The sequence below is a fragment of the Callorhinus ursinus genome, unplaced genomic scaffold (assembly GCF_003265705.2).
Source record: "Callorhinus ursinus isolate GAN/ISIS: 27379988/994484 unplaced genomic scaffold, GSC_fseal_2.0 scaffold4, whole genome shotgun sequence".
NCBI classification, from domain to species: Eukaryota; Metazoa; Chordata; class Mammalia; order Carnivora; family Otariidae; genus Callorhinus; species Callorhinus ursinus.
The window spans coordinates 64135074-64152652 of record NW_027397066.1 but is presented as its reverse complement, the minus strand read 5'-3'; the positions used below and the strand labels follow the sequence as shown (position 1 = coordinate 64152652).

Genomic DNA, 17579 nt, shown 5'->3' with positions numbered 1-17579 from the left:
CCTGAGGCACCTTTGTAGAACCCACGGGTCTTCGTGGACTTCAGTATGAAAAAAACCTGACCTAGAGCGATGGCTAGTATTTCACTTAGAATTTCCCTCTTGAAGATAGTTTTGCCAACTGATCTGGAGAGAAAGAATTCCAAAGTTATCACGATTAGTGGCTGAGGTATAAATACTCTACATTATTGATTGAATGGAGAAATATATGCTCTAGATACCAGGGATATGGTTAGAAAGATTGATGTGGTATGAAAATAGAAGAGCTTCCCTATATTCTTATTTAAATCAATCCCAGTCTGCCTAGCACTTGAGATAGGCTGTGTGTGCATGCGTATGCATACACACACACACACACTCACACACACATTTTAAAAAATCAGGTTGTTTGTGACCTGAACAAGTGCTTGACCAGGCATTTCATGGAAACTCCCTGAGTTGTATATCATAAGAATGAAAATGCTAACTGTGGATTATAAGATATTTTGATCATTGGCTTGTGTCATACCCATACACTCTTGAGTAGAATTGCATTCAGATGGGCTCACCCAGGATGTTAAATAAATACAACTCAGAGGCGAGTAAACAAATTGATCTGTGGGAACATGGAATGCTGAAACACTTGGGCACAGTTGGTTGTTGGGAGTGACATCAAGAATGAGTAGTTGACAGATTCCTCTGGGAATAAGATCCCTGATGGAATACTGAATAAAAATTCCCTTCTGGCCACTAGTTTCTTTTTTTCTTAATTATTCAATTTTTATCTTTTCCTCTTTAGGGCTACTCTCTTCCAGTTTCTCTATATTTTCTTCTCTCCTTTTCCACGGCTGTATTTTTCTCCTTTGTAATCCTTTTTTGCTTTCAAATTTATACTTATTCTGTCTTCCTGTTTTTGAGGTCTAGTCATTATTTCTTCATTCATTTATATGTTTATCATCCATCTCTTCATTTGTTTCTAAGTATTTATTATGAGTGTGCTCTATGTTAGGCACTGCAATGACATAGAGGAGGTATGGATAATAAGTACCTATTTTTTATTGAGAGTTTACTAAGTGCCAGGTAGTGTACAAAGTGCTCTCTGCATATTAATAGATTTAATCTTTATAGCAGTCCTAAGAATAGATCGAATTTTTATTCCTGATGAGGAAACTGAGACACACAGCAGTAAATGAGTTACCTATCGTCACACAGTTAACAAGTGGCAGAGCTGCAATCCATAACTAGGGCTTTGGAACCCTTAGACTTAATCACTCTTATCTTTCTTTTTAGATATTCAAGCAGACAATTATGGCATAATGTGGTTTGGCTGTAGTGGAGATGCTATGGGAACTTTGAGGGAAAGAGCCCAATGACTGGGAGAACAGGGTAATGCTTAACAGAGAAAGTAACTCTTGAACATAACTCCTCCAAGTTACCATATTTTAGATTTCTGTAAAATAAAAATACACCCCCACATTATCAGCACTTGACAAAAAGTGGAAAACACCAAGTCCTTGATTAGGAGGGGAAAAGGTATTTATTTATTTATTTATTTATTTATTTATTTTGTTAATGGGTGTGTGTTAAAACACAGGAGTGTATGTGCATTTAACAGGTGTTTTTAGTACTTGCATCAGTAGATGTTTGACAGCTGATGATCAGTACTTAATCCCAAAGTTTGGAAGAGTGGAGGTGAGGACCTCAGAGTCAAAATCAATAGGGTTTTCTTCATTTGAGTTTCTATGTCTATAATTAAACCATATCAAATGAAATGAAAAATAATTATGTCTGGCATAATTTAGGCATTGAAGTGATTTTAAGAATTTAAGTGAACTATGAATCTCATTTTTTAAAACTATCCAATTGCTTAAAGTAGGTGAATCCAAGTCACTAAGATTAATCTGGTGTGTAGAACAAAAGTGGTCAGAGAAGGAGCCCTATATCTACATCTAGTTAATTAGTGATCGCACTCAAGTAAAAGTAGAGATTCATGATAACTTCTTTTCAAAATCATGCAGAAGAGAGAAAACTTTTACTTTTTTGGTCCATAAATACACAAGAAAAGGATGTCATTAATTCATATCTTTGCTGCCATAATATAATTATTCATGTATTTGTTGGATTCTCGAAAGACTCCATAAGATCATATTTTTAATGTTCATCACTGTTTTTGTAGGCATAGTTCAGATCTATTTCTTATTGCATATATAGTTACACTATTGTGGCTTAGAAGCACCGTTTTATTGCTTTGCTCAAATATTTATTAATTATGTCATTTTTCCTACCTGTCTCCCCTGAAAAAAAATGTTGAGAGAAGGAATATGTAATGAAAATAACATTTTTAATGTTTCCATGGTTTTTGGTGTCATACTTAGCTAATCTGGAGAAGAGCATTTTTTCACTTAGTATTCATTCTAAAGATCTTGTTTGAAGGTTCTAGATAATACAAAAATATAGTCTGAGTGCATGACCTATGACCATTGCATTACCAAGGATTTTGACCTCATTCTCAGGTGGCCTTCTCTATGCTTTTCTCACACTCCCTTTTGCACAGATATTATTTGTAGACATCAGGTACAAAGTAATAAAATTGATAATTGTAATAATGTTGCCTCCAAATTATTTAGAGGATGTATAATTTGGTGAATGTCTCTGCCTTTTAGGCAAAAGTTAATGGAAACTAGTTTGCTTTTCTCTTCATTAATTTCTGAAATATCTAAATTTATAGAGCAGACATTTTTGACAGGAAAATGCACCAAAACCCTTTTTGATGTTCCAGGCTTTCTTCTCCAACAATATTTGTTGTTTCTTTTAATATTCCCATGTATTGGATATTTAAAACAAACATTGTTCACGTTCAGAGAGAGATAAAGAGAAGTTCTAAAATCTGAAGTTAGAGAGCAGATATTAGGACAAATAGGAAAATCTCATTAAGATGATAATCCTTTCCCTAAATTGGAAAGCAGTATGCTAACTTTTGGCCTGTTGAGAAATCTGGATGTGATTTATGCAGTACCGGGTATCAGCAGGGTCATACCAAGGAGAGGGAAAAAGGAGATCCTTTATCAATAATTGAAAACTTTGTTTTCAAATAATTCTTGGATTATTTACAATGACATATGAAACAACGTGTCCTTGTAACCTTTCTTGAAGTGCTGAAGGAGTTGGAATGACAAAGTCTCTTTAAAAATGTGGAATGCAAATGAATAGTCACCATTTGGAGAGGCCACATAATGATGGTGTGTAGTTGTGCACAGAGAGATGGTCAACCACAGAGGCCAAATTTTCTGTCTTTTGCAAAAGCCAGTTATAAAATGCAATCACAAAGAGATGACATCTCTTCCTTCTCTACCTGACTCCTGATCCTCAGCCTCTTACTACTTCTCAAGTGCATTCCTCATGTATACATTTTAGAAGCACCAGTTTTATATCAGTTTTAAAAGCACCAGATTGCATAAAGGAATACTTTCATTTAAATCCATTATAGAAGGAAACATAGGGTTTGGCTTCGATATTTTTATTGCTAAGATAGTAATGCTGCACTTTAAATAGCAATAACATAGTTCTATTTTACATAGAGTTTTTTCCACTCTTATTTTACCATCCCATTGTATAGATGAACTTTGCTGTGGAAAAGATCTGAATGAATCACCATGCTTTGACCCAAGGGGAAAAACATGACTTCGTGGTTCATCTTAACATTGACCTCTTCTTGCGTAATCATTTACTATATCATGGTAGGAAAACTAGGTATCTTTATGCTTTTTTGTAATTGCTTTAATATTTCAATAATGATTTCTTTTTCTTTTCTAGGGCCGGTGCATAAACTTCTCCCGAGTTCCGTCTCAGTAAACGGAAAGCAGGAAGACCAAGAAGGTATGAAGATACATCTTCGCACTGCTGATTTCCAACCAAATGAAAAAAAAAATAAGTGCATTTCAGAAGTTTTTGGAAGAACAGCTTTCTTCCTCTCTGCCTTCTGCTTTGCTTGCACCAGACATTTTTAAATACTTGTTCTGCCATCTACATGAGAGTTGATGAAACCCAGTGGTAACTCATGATTCATGACATTGAAAATAAAGACTTGTGTTAATCTACATGCTATGGTTTATACAAGAAAGTTTGTTGGAATGTGGAGAGGAGGAAAAGCAAAAACAACAGCATGAAGATGATATCGAAACAGGGACCACAGTACAACTGGCCGTGACGGATCTGTAATGGAGAGAGGAGTGCTTTACATGGAAACATGGCACTTGCGTTTTTACATCACAAGATGGTCCGCCACAGGCGAGTATGAAATTTCCCACCAGGCCAAGCAAAGACAGGAGTCCCTTGCCTTATAGCTATGTCAGATCACAAAATCCTCCCAAGTCCCCTATCACAGTGTGCCTTACGGGAAGCTTCTGACTGGAAAATCTTGTCATTCTAACACTGAAAGTGCACACGCATGACAAAATGTAGACAGGATGCCTCAAGGTATTGGTAGCAAGCAAGATTTTGCCCTTTAGTTTTTGAAGACACCTTTCTTTCATTATGCACTCAGGAAAAGAAGAAAATTAATAGAGCGTTATTCCACAGGAAGACAGCCTCTAACCAGAGATCTTGAGTGGAGTTTGAGGGACTTGTGCTTCGAGAACTCGTCCCTGGGAGTGGTCAATTTACCCCACTCTCTATGTTTAGGGTTTAGTAGTGCATAAAGCATTAATATCTGTAAACATAACGGGAGTTTGTTTTGCTTTTAATTTAAAGGAAGCGGTAACCACAAAGCTTCCGCTCAGGGTTTTTCCTTCCTCCAAGTCTCCAAGGGCTCTTCAGCGTCACAAGCCAGCAACTCTCTTTGCATGAAAATTTCAAAGTTTAATTAATATAATTAAAGGCAACAGCAAGCAGCAGCCTGTGAAGATTTTGCTCATCTTTTTTATGCCTTTTGACATTGAATGACCTATTACTGTATGCGCATTACTTGGATTTTGAGAGGCACTCTACCTTGGTTATGATTCAGTAGAGAAAAAAAGACCTCCTCTCATCAGTTTATAAATTAAATTTTCAGGAGGTTCGACCACCACAAAACATCGAAATGTATGTATTATAATTTTTAGGAAAACCACCATCGTGTCACGTCGACGATGCCAAATTATGTTAGCGTGAGCGGAAACACTGTGGGGGAGGAAGAAGGCAGCAGCTGAAGAAAAAAGCTCAAATGATCTAGTCACTTTCGATACTGTACTTCAGATGCGAAATGGATATTCGACTCGAAACCTGACAAAGCGCGCCTGCTTTGATGTGAACTGGTATAGACAATGACCAGTGGCTGGGTCAGTGGGATGTCTCTCTGTGAGCACAAAGTCTTATCAAATGACACTAAAAATAAGTTCAACAACCATCACATTGGAAAGGAGAAGGCGAACATTTAATGTTTGGTGGGCATGTGAGTGCACAAGACGGAAAGAGCGATTTGGATCATCCCGGTATAATTACCCCCATTGTGCTCTTAATGGAAATTTCAGAGGACGGGAGCGATTCTGTTGGTTGGTGTCTAGATTTGTGGCACGGCTCCAAGAAGCCTTACTCACACAAATATATATATACATGCATATCCTCTAGCTTGAATCATTTGCTCAAGTTTATTTATGTCACTGGCTGGCTGGATCCAAAGTCATGTGTCTACATATTCATAAATAAAATTTTACCTGTGCCTCTGCTACCGTTTTATTTAAGCCCACATAAACTCAAGCTTTGTTTGGCTAAATATATAATTGTCCTGGTTAGTTTCAGGACAGAATTATATTCGTTCCAAGATGTCGCTTATGGTCACAAATGATAATATTGGCATTAATTATCCATGTGTGTAAGTGCAACTTGGAAGACTGATATACACCCAATGAGTTCTCATAGACCTTTGTTCTACACTTGCATCTGGGACAGCATGTATTGCTGTTTTCTTAAATTGGCACTTCATTTCTGATCTGTGCACACCCATAAATGGTATTTAAGAGCTTCTACAGAAGCTAAGGCTGTTTCTTTGGTAGTCACCTGGAATTTATCTACTATCGTATGGCATTTGTGTGGCATTTAGATTTTGCCACATGAGCAATGTGAGTAGACCTCTGTCCTTAAAGGACAAAATAGGTTTCTGTAGATTGTAATTTAAATGGGTTTCCAGTTCTAATGCCACTATGAAGAGCTCTCAGTGAAGAGAGAGAGGCAATGGTCTATATGTAGACTTAAAAAGTACCATTCATAAAGTTCGAAGACAGATGGAATCTCGTTACACTTAAAGATATGAACCAGATCTATGCTGTTTTCTCTCATTTTATCATCTAGCACATAGAAGAATTTGCTTTGAAAGAGTGCTATTTACTCACCAAAGAAATCAAAAACCTCTATACCTTTTGAGCAGGAAAATAAAAGGTTAGAATAAAACCATTTCTTTAAGTTTAATATCATTTTTAATATTTTATAGAGAGAAGTAGTTCCTGTTTAATTTTCTGGACATAATGTCAGTCAAGATCTACTCTGTGTATAAACGAGGAAGTCTTTATCCATAATCCATTTGTGTTGCATAAGGTTGCAACAACAATTAAGTGGGAAATGATTCCTAACTTATGTGTCTACTCTGCCTGGAAAGAAAGTTTTGAAGGCATCTATATATATTTCATAACAATGTCTGTTCTTTATGGATTTGATCCATAAATATTTATCTATCTGAAAACTTTGATACTTGGAATGTTTTCCTTAAAGCATTTGGTGCTCCAAGAAAAAACATTTGGTGCTAAGAGTTGCAGCACTGATGTCTTTCCCCAAGTTAATTCTATTTTAAAAATTTATATTTCCTTCCCAATGAGATGCAGGGTAAAATTTGAGACCCTCCATTAAGTAGGGAACAGCATCTGTCACCTATAGTTAATTCTTATTTTGACAAAAATATAGAAGGTTTAAGCCTCCTATATTTCAAATTGTTTGAGAAATGATTTGCTTGTATTCCCCCTGAACTTTATTCGAACCATTTTAAGTCATAAATTATTCAATATTTGTTTTTCTAATAAATCCTGACTGCATATAAGATCTGGGTGTCTCTGTGAAGTTAATAACTTTACTACCTAAATATCACTGACCATTGTTTACTGCTCAGAGGCAATTTATTAGTTTAGTTTTAAAATCAAAACACTGTCTCTATTATGGCCAAAAGGTATTTAAAACATTTTTTGATCAGTTTCCATACATCATTTTTGAATTTAAGAGGCAAAATATAATTAGACCACATGTACAAGTATTGGAAAGCACTGTAGTTTCCTCCTCATGGCAAAGCCTGTGCTTAACTTTTATTAGGTTTTGGACAGCATCACATTACTTTAGGAAGTTTATTAGTGTTGTATTACTAAAAAAATTTTGGTGGGTATATAATTCAGGAGAGAAATATATACATTCTTTATTCTAATATGAAAGGAAATATATAATCTAGAATCAGAATAACTGGTACATTTGTCATATGTTTAAAGAAAGAAAGGGGCAGGTGAGGCTAGCGAATGTCTGTTTGCAGGTAATGAAGTTGAGTACCGCCATGTATTTTAGTCTTGGGGCTAGATCAGTACTTTGCCTAGTGAATTTCTGTGGCATATTTCTGAGAACACTTTAATTTTGGTATATTCCTATACTTGCTAGGATATAATTCAGTCAAATTGACCAAAGGAAAAAAATTTTGAGAACTCATAATGCAGCAAGCCCTGTGCTGTTTTTTTTTAAAAATATACTTTATTTTTGCGCTCTTCTGCCAAAAGAAAATGCTGATTAAAAGTACTCAGAACATGCAAATTTATATTAAAATGTGCTTGTTCAGATTATAAGACCTATATTAAGGTAATGTGGGGTGGGTGTGTGTGTGAGAGAGAGAGAGAGAAAGTGATGTGCTACATAGGCTCTTAGCTTAGGAAACAGGTGATGAATGGCCTAGCCCATAGAGCTAGCTGCTCTTAACTTGCTGAAATTGAACTGATCAGCTTCTCAACCATAGGTTAGAGATGGACTGGAGATAATCTCAAGTTCCTTCCAGCTCTGACAACATTTCTGTGAATATAGTTGTATTGGAGGTTTTAGTATTTATGTATTTCATATTTTTGATGACTGGCCTCATTTGGAGAGCACAACAATATTAGCTCTGTAAACTGCCATTTAGCTACCAGAAAGACACTGAACCATAGTACATAATTTTATAATCAGCCATAATAGAGTAATTTCTCATTTAATTTCTTACAACTGGAATTTGTCAAAGAGGCAACTGATAATAAAATTCATATCTGATGAAATCTCTGAAATGAGTAAAAAATACTGGGAAGTGTATCTGTGTATTTCACTCTGACTTTACAGTCCTAGCAGGTGTCTCAAAGGCATATGTAAAGATGTATAGAAATTGTTACAATATACTTATGCTACCAATTTTAATGATGAGGTACTTTGTACACTGCAGAAAGTTAAATTATTAAACCCTTCTTTTCCTTAGTCAAAATTAGAAAACAGTCTTAATTGACAGTAACTATGCCATGTTCCCCATAGGAAGTATTCAAAATGGCAAACATTTTACTGAGTAATTTGAATACTACTTAGAATATGTAGTATGTTAGAATTGCTAAACTTTGACAAAGTTACCATAGTTTTATTGTAGGAGAAAACTCTGGAAGTAAGAATTAAAAAAAAAAAAGGATGCTTCACATTGTCTCCTAATCACTATAAAGTTGTTTTAGGTGAATTATATTTGCAAGATTGTAAATGCCAGTGGATAATCCAAAATAAATTGTAAAATTTATTAAAGTGTACACTTAAGTAAATCTCAATTTGGTTAGAAACATCACGTGTTAATCTTGTAGAATATATACTATCCAAAAGATATGCATTGTCTTTATGTACTAAAAGGCAAGGTGATTCAACAATTTAGATGCAAAACAAAGGAACTGAGAGCTTCCAAAGTCATAGATAATAGAAAAAAGAAATTGTTACATCATGAGCTAAAGGAGAAGCAAATGTAAACCTCTAGCCATTATTTTGTATTCCACCGTCTCATTTGTGTAAGTAACTGGGGAAAGAAAAACTCAATATAAAATAAGATTGACTAGTTCTAGCAGATGACACCTGTAAATAGAATTTTTACCAGTTGAAATTCTGATGTGAAATGAGATGATTATCATTATCACACTAAAGTCTTCTTTTGAGTTCTTTTTTTAACATCCTATAATCCTAAAAGTCTTTGTTAATTAAATAGAGCAATGACAGACCTTCATCTTTAAATATTTTGTTTGTGTGAGGCTGTCACATGGAAAGAAAGATTATATTTTAAACAATATGTTCAAGTGTAAAAAATCTTCAGCAAATTCTTAATGTTTAAAAAAATGGGAGAAAGTTCCAGGACTTTTGTAATTAATATCATGGGATTCTTCATAAGGACCTGAATATCTCAGAAAGATTGAAAAGATTTTAAATATATTTTTAAAAAAGGATGACAAAGACTATATTCAGTGTGTTTTATCAATATTCAGTGTGTTTTATCTCATTTTAAAGGGTATTAGTATGATTAGAATAATAAAGCACACTAAAAACAAAAGAAAATCACAATGACATAACTGTTTGTTCAATATCTGTATTCCTGCCACCATCCAGAAAGCACTGAAATGATGTATTTATATCAATGATGTTAAAAATTTAATTCAAATGATAAAGACCAGTTCACAAGTAGTTTCAAAATTATTAAATCTATTGACTGGTAAAGATAATATAATTGTCAAATTATTTCTTCTAATCATGTATAAAATGGAAGGGATTAGTGTGCTTCAAAAGATTTCCCTCAACTCTTCAAAAATCAGTCCAATAATCTCGACCCAAGGTCATTATGCATATGTTTATAATTTCTAACTTTGAAAAAATGTTCTTGGTATCAATTGAGAAGAGAGGGCTTGTATTACACTTCTGATGCTTCTATCACAAATTACCACAAACTTAGTGGCTTAAAACAACACAAACTTCATCTCTTGAAGGTCTGGGGGTCAGAAGTCCAAAATCCATTTCAATGAGCTAAAAGTTCCGCAGCATCAGTTCCTTCTGGAGGCTCTGAGAGGATTTGTTTCCTTGTCTTGTTCAGCTTCTGGTGGCCCCTGTAACCCTTGGCTTGTGGCCCCTTCTTCCATCTTCAAAATGTATTATTCCAACCTCTGCTACAAGCATCACATCCCCTTTTGTTTTTCTGGTTTCTTTTCTCAAAATCCTTCCCATAATCATATCTACAGAGTCCCTTTGCCATGAATGGTAACAGTCACAGGTTCTGGGGATTAGAACATGGATATCTTGTGGGGGTATTATTCAGCCTATCACAAAGATTAGAATGATTTACCTTTCATTAAGTATTTCCCTCGTGTCTAACACCCTAAGAAAATACAAGTTGAGTTCAACTGTCTCCATTAAATCCTTGCCTGCCCATATTCTTTAGATCTTGTCATCACACAAGTGATTTTGTTTTTGGAGGAATTTCATTTGTCCCCATTCTACTGCTTCATATTTTACTTGAAATTTTTCTCAGAAAAGGAAAAATGCCAGAGGACAAATTCTTGGAAGACTTTTTGCCAGATGATAAACCTCGCACAAGGCTGAAAAGCATATGGGCAATTTTTTGTTGCCTCTGGAGAATTTACCTGGCCTATCTGCCCAAGCCCAGAAGTTAACCCAGATTTAGTCCCTGTGATACTTTATGCTGTCCTACTGAAGATCTATTTAGAAAGTATAGAAATACCACTAGAGACAAAGGACAAAAATAAGTTGATGTTGCTAACATCAGCAATATACATATAAAATGAACTTGAGAAACAGTTCTTAAATTACTGTATTAACTATTTTGCGCTAAATTATGTGGCATTCCACATGGTACACCCTGTATTTATATAGGTCATTGATTACAATCTTACCTCTCATACATTATATATAATATATATTATGTATATAATATATGTCTATTTATGTATGTATATATAAATCAAACCATATTATATATATAATATATATATATAAAATAGTTATCTGTTGAATTTTCGGTTGTGAAACATATGTTCTACAGTGACATTGGATACATTCCACAGCTGAAAATTCAACAGATAACTATTGAATGCCTACTGCGGGCCAGACAATGTGTGGCTCACCAGGGAAGTGGTATAATGAATCAGCTGAGCTTCCCTTATAGGGGAGAAGAAAATACTTCCCATGAATAGTTAACAAGTGGGATGAGTATTTTAAATGTGCAAGTTCTGTGGTTGCAAATAATGATGACTTTAACTGGGTTGCAGGTTTCAGGGAAAAACTGGAAGAAGAAAGAACTTTGAAGGGTAAGGACACAAAGGGAGAAGGAAAGAAGAATGTTGTAGACAGCGGAGAAGCATGCCCTAGAGTTAATAGAAACTTAGGCTGTCTGTGACGACCCAGAGATAAGAATTACCGATTAGAGAGCCAAGAAGGGTGGCAAAAGATGGCTCAGGGTGGTTTAGGAAGGGATCAGGAGGTATAGGACCCTGTTCACTCTTTTTTACTGTATCTTCAGGTTGGAAAGAAGTCGTTCAGCAGGTGTCAGAGGTCTATAGCATGAAAGCAAGATCAGCAGGTTGACATTTTGAAGCAGAGATTAGGGAGGGGACCATAAAGGAAAGGGTGCATCATAGATACTTTGGCATCTCTCCTCAAACCCTACATCCCTGTGCACTGTCTGGATAGTACATTTCTGAGCTTGTCATACCTCCTTGAATTATGGGAGCATTTGTTTTCTACTGCCTCAGTTAAAATCTACCTCTCAGTTTTAAACAGATGCCATATGTTTAAAGTTAGAACTAGTCATTCTTGCTTCACACTTGTATTTTTCTCTATTACTTTTAAAGATCCAAAAAGAGTACTACTATTTTGAATAATTTGGCCCACAGTACTGCCTCCCCCCACATCCCATGTCCATGGGACTTCTCTGCCCTGTGCCGAGATCCCTGGGGTCTGACCCCCACCTTGTCTCTTGTTGCCATGCTACATTCTTCAGCCTTACCCCCATATTAGCGAGGGGTGCCCTGTAAATGCTTGTGCAACCCTTTCCACGGTCACAGCAAGTCCGGCCCAGAAGACCTAGTGATTACACTCATAAGGATGTCACTCCTATCAAATTAGCCTTCACTTTTGGGGCTTCCGCTGCAACGGGGACAAAAAGACTCCCATGTTAATGTTATGTTATAATTTATTAAACAGTCACCATTCTTGGTGCTGGGGAAACAGCGAAGAGCGACAAGATCGTGGCCCTCGTGGATTTCACGTTCAAGTGGGGAACTAGAAAATAAACAATGGGACTTCTAGAGATGCTCTTGTAAAGTGTCCAATATGTAGTACGTGCCAGATGCGCTGTGAAGGAAATAAAGCAGGAGGAGATACAAACTGAGTGGAAAGGGATTTGCAGTTGAGGTGGTCAGGGAAGTTATCTCTGAGGGGATGAGAAGTCCAGGTAGAGGGAAGAGCACATTCCCAGTGGCTGAGGCGGAAAGGAGCTTGGTAAGAACAAGATGGTGAATGAGAAGGGCAGAGGGGTTGAGAGAGAGTGTCTGTGATAGGAGAAGAAGCTAAGGTAGCAGGAAGCAGAGCTCGTAGTGCTCCCAAGACCCTGTAAGGAGATGAGACGACGCTGTTACCATGGTAGGAAGCCAGCTCCTGGAGGAGTTGAGCGGGACAGCGATACGTTCTGCTTTATACTCAGGGCAAAAAACGACTCTAACTTCTGCATGGAGAGTAAGCTTTAGGAGGCCAAAATGGAAGGAGGGAGATGTGTGTAAAGTACTGAGAGATCGCTTCTTTAAAGGTCGGTGTAAGTATGAGTTCATATATGTGTTTGCCAAAGAACAGTGATCAAGATAGAGGAACTATATTTCAACTTGATATTATTAAAAGCAATACCAGGAAGTTAAAACTATCTTGTACTCCAGTTGCTTGTGTGCTTGGGTAACTGGTATAACAAACTGCCTTTCCTCTCCTCTTTGTAGTGAACGAAAGAGCATGACAGGCTGTGTCTAAGAACTTACCTCAGTGGGGAGGGGCTCTTTTTAGTCGTCCCTTTGAAGCTTCAGCTGAGTTCTTCCACGTGAAATGAATCTCAGATCTGAACTCTGCAATAGTGGCTGAACAAAACTGAATTTCTCTGCATAAAACAAATCTTGGAGGCATTTCCCCCTCCCCTGAAATAGAAGGGAAATAAAATGGAGAAAAAAGAGGAGAGAGGGAAGGGCTGAGCAACATTATAGGAGGTTAGAGCATAAACTGAGAAAATGACAGAGGGAATGGTTGTGTTTTTAAGAATGGGGAGGCCTGGTATTCTTTTTCCATGGCATGCATTCCTGCAGTGCAAACCCTACCGTCTCATAATTTCGACTGCTCCCTCTGTTTTTGTGTTACTTAAGGAAGTTACTTGAGTTCAGGAAAAGCTTTCAAGGGGTGATAAAATGATCCTTAAGATTAATATAAAAATGAGCCTCTCTGAAAATGTGCAAAAATATTGAGAATTGGCCATTCCAAAACCGATGAGCGGGTTTAAGGTAATATTATATGTCTCTTAAACAGCAAGGTGCCCCCACCCATTAACTGTTTTCCTAGAATTTTATATATATATATAATTATATATATATACACATGCATACACACATAGTAAGAAGGGAGAGTGATTTTAAAGTCAATAAAACTAATATCTATTGCAAACATTGTTCAAGTAGCAATCTTGAACAAGACATCCATAAAATTGATAAACTCTAAAATGATAGAAGTAAAAGGGATCAGATTCTCCAAATTTCCCCTAAAATAATACATCATGTGCCAATGAACCTTGAGTTCTTAGGAACAAATTATTAGATTCTATACATGCAATAGGGGTAATGTTTACATCTCTCTTATTTTTTACTTTATATAGCTGCACACACACACACACACACACACACTCATTTTTAGGAAATACATTCGTATTAAAAAATGGTATAAATGAGTTGAAATATGAACCTTTGTGCAATTCACAATCCTAAGGATATCCCTGATTATGTACATGAAGCATTTTGACATCTGAAAATGATTTCTTAGCATGTAACAAGGCAAATCACTTAACATTAATAACTTGCATTTATATATCCTTTTATAATTTTCCAAAGTACTTCCATGTGCATTTTTCACTGAATTTAGTTAATAAACATGCACTGGCTACATACATACAAATTTGCACTGCAAATTTGGTGAAAACCTACACAAATTTAGTATGAAATTGTGTGTAAGGATATGGGTGGAAGGTGGAAAAAACGGCCTTCCTATGATGCTCAGTGAAAAGAGTCTTGCAGCATGAATCCTGAGTGGCCCATTTAAAAATAAACCCTGATCACATAAAATGAGATTTAATGCTAAATGAGGCCTGCTTTATATGGGCAACCCAAGATAAACTCTACCGCTGAGAGTGTCTCATTTTGCTGCCACACAATTTTCCGTGTATATTAACAGCCTTCCTGAGGAAGCAAAATACTTTTAAATCATTTAATGTACTTTAAAACATTACTTTGGTCTAACTCAGAGATAAGTTAAGCCACATAAAAATTTAATATCCCTTAAGGATAAACAAAACAAAACAAAATACCATAAAAATGATGAGGTTAAGAAGGTTGACATGATTCCTAGGAAAAATGAAGTTTTCTGTAGGAAATTGTTTTCAGGGCCAGCTGAAGGACATTATGATAGAGATCATTGCTTTGACATAATTTCAGAGGCAGTTAATGTTGAACAAGAAAGGAAAGAAAACCCAAGACAGTAAAAGGATAATTAATTCAGCCTTGGTTTTAATTTCCAAGGATCATATGGTGGAGTGACCCTTCATAATAGAAAACTGAACTAGATTTATATTTTGCTTTTTTACCTTGTGATGATTAACTCTTCCCAGTATTTATTCTATTTTGACATCAATGTTTCCCCTACATTTTGCCAACTGACCTGCACAAAGTAGGTGAAGAACAATGTTGCAGAGGATAAGGTCAGTCCCCGAAATATTCCCACCTCCACAGCACCCTAATTTTCCGGTAGCCCCTGGTTACCCATGCTGTGCCTGGGTGGAGTCCTGGGGGGAGAAGAGGTTAGTTGTGCCTAGTAGCCAGGAACATAAAGACCCCAGATTAATGCAAACCATGTTGTCAAAAACGGACCAAGGAGGTCAGAAGCCAATCAATGCCCAGTGTTACAAGTGATGAAAGGTAAGAACAAAGTCAGAGAGTGGGAAAACTGCCTTATTTCGCAGATTTTTTAGCTTCCCTGATGAATATTTGTGGGTGCCTACCATGTGCCCGTCTCTGCACCAGACGAGGGGACGCTGCAGTAAGAAAGACAAACTGGTCTTGGCAGTCTTCCTGGCAAGTGGGGACCGACATTGAACAAGACGATACAAGGTCATAAGTCTCCCAAGGGGAAATATGAAGTGCTATAGGGGCATGTAATGGGAGGGGGCTAACCTCGTCTGGGTCATTAGGGAAAGCTGTGAAGTTGTCCCTGAGACAGGGAGGGTAAGTAGCATTTCCTTCCTTCCCTCCTTTCTTCAGGCCTACTCACTTAGCAACATAAGTGTAACATGGGACAGTGGACTGCCTGGCACAGAATAGGCTCTCAATGAATATTTGTTAATGAGTTAGAAAATAATTATTCAGACTTCCAGTTCCTCCACGACTGAGTAGTCCCAATTCCTCCTATGTCCTCCCTATTACAGCCCCAAATTCCTGCACAAAAACATAGGAAGCCCATGAAAGGTGGAAAGAAGAAGGCAGAGGTCCCGGAACTTGAGGAACAACATGCCGGTGAGTACCTGGCTTTCCTTATTGCCTGACCTCAGAAAGGGTGCCTCAGAAACCTCCAGCTGGGAATCCTCAACAGGATGGACCTAGAAAACCCCAAGGAAAGCCTCTTTCCACCGGCCGCAGGATAGGGAAAGGTGGCCTACCAGCAGAAAGCCTTTCTGGCAATACTTGGTCAAATCCAACCAAATGACAATGGAAAAATAACACCCTCCCTTGACCCCCCGGTGTTTTCCATGGAGCTAAGTGGGACGTTGCTGTTTCAAGGCCCTGTGCCTCCAGCCCTTGGCCCCTCACCATGCCACAGATGCAGGCAGTGAGCTCCTATTTGCCTGCTGGATTCCGTCTCCCGGCTAGTGGAAACAGGTGGTAGTGAGTTGAGGGGTTACACTTCACTAGCAGCCATGAGGCTTAACTAGGGGTGGCAAGGCTGGACGAGTCACCATTATGCTTTACCCCTACCCCTGTGAGCATCAGCAAGGTCCGGTTGTACCTCCACATGCCAAAATTCCGTTTTTGGAATTGTTGCAACATTCATCTTGTTTGATTACTTTTGTCGTGTTTACAAATTGACCCATGTGCCATTTCCTTTTTTTTTAATTGTAGCACCAGAGTTAAACTTTCCTCTGTAAAAGAGTATAATTAACACATGTGTGTGTTTGTGTGTGTGTGAACGCTCTTTTGAACTAGAATAACTTGTTTGTTCCCATTCAACGTTAAAGGGCCTCAAGGCCACCCCGTAATGAGATTTACATTTTGGAGACAACATTGGTATAGTAATGCATCTCATGCTGTTCCATAATTTGCCTAATCACATAAAAAAAGCATTAGATTGAAAGGGTCCAACCTCCCCATTCATACAAAGGTGTAGTTAGCTAATCACAGAAGAAATTACTCTTTTCCCAGGGTTTTGTTTATATATTTAAGCTAATTAGAAGTCAGAATTCCAATCAGTGTTTTCTATTGCTCTTCTGAACTCTAGTGAAACCATTTCCCCTACCAAGTAAAGCCAAAATAATGAAAACAAAGTATAGGACTTAATTAATAGTGAAATCAATAGATATTTATTGATTACTGGTAACATACTAGTGCACTTTGCTGGCCACTGATTCACAGCTGTGAAAAAAGACAGAAACATGTTCCTTGACCATTAGCAAGCATCTTATCTCTAATTTCAATAGATTTTTATTGCTGATATAACAAATTGCCATAACTCTCATGTCTTCAAAGAACACAAATTTATTATCTTCCAGTTCTGTAGGTCAGAAGTCTGACAACATTTTTTATGGAGGCTATAAGGGAAAAACCCCTTTCTTTGAGGTTATAGGATTAAGGTGTCTGGTTTTGTTGCTTGGCTATCAGTGATTGCCACCCCAGTAACCTTTGCTCATGGCTTTCTTCCTCCACCTTCAAAGCCAGCAATGGCAAGTCAGACCTTCTTCACTTTGCATCTCGTGGCCCCAAACTTTTGCCTTTCTCTTCCACTTTCAAGGAATGATTAGATTGGGTAGAAAATCCAGGACAAATTCCCATTTCAGGGACCTTCGTCTTAATCACATCTGCAAAGTTCTTTTAGACATGTCAGGTAGTATATTCACAGGATCTGGAAATCTTTGGGTGAGGGGAGCATTATTCTGTCTACTGCATAGAGAATGAATTTAAGAATTTGGCCTGTGAAAATATTTTCTTGAAATAAATTTTTTTCAAGTAACAGTTTAAATTCATATCATGTGCTTTGAGAATGGAACT

General features: G+C 37.1%; 1 protein-coding gene across 3 annotated transcripts in view; it reads left to right on the top strand.

Moving 5' to 3' along the window:
• The window catches only part of ANTXR2 (ANTXR cell adhesion molecule 2), a 148256-nt gene extending 142585 nt beyond the window's left edge, over positions 1-5671 (top strand). For all 3 annotated transcript variants that reach the window (XM_073891826.1, XM_025887610.2, XM_073891825.1), the window contains one exon: positions 3790-5671. In XM_073891826.1, the coding sequence (XP_073747927.1) occupies positions 3790-3828 (39 nt within the window). In that variant the 3' untranslated portion in view covers positions 3829-5671. The remainder of the gene's footprint in view (positions 1-3789) is intronic.
• The last annotated feature ends 11908 nt before the right edge of the window (positions 5672-17579 follow it).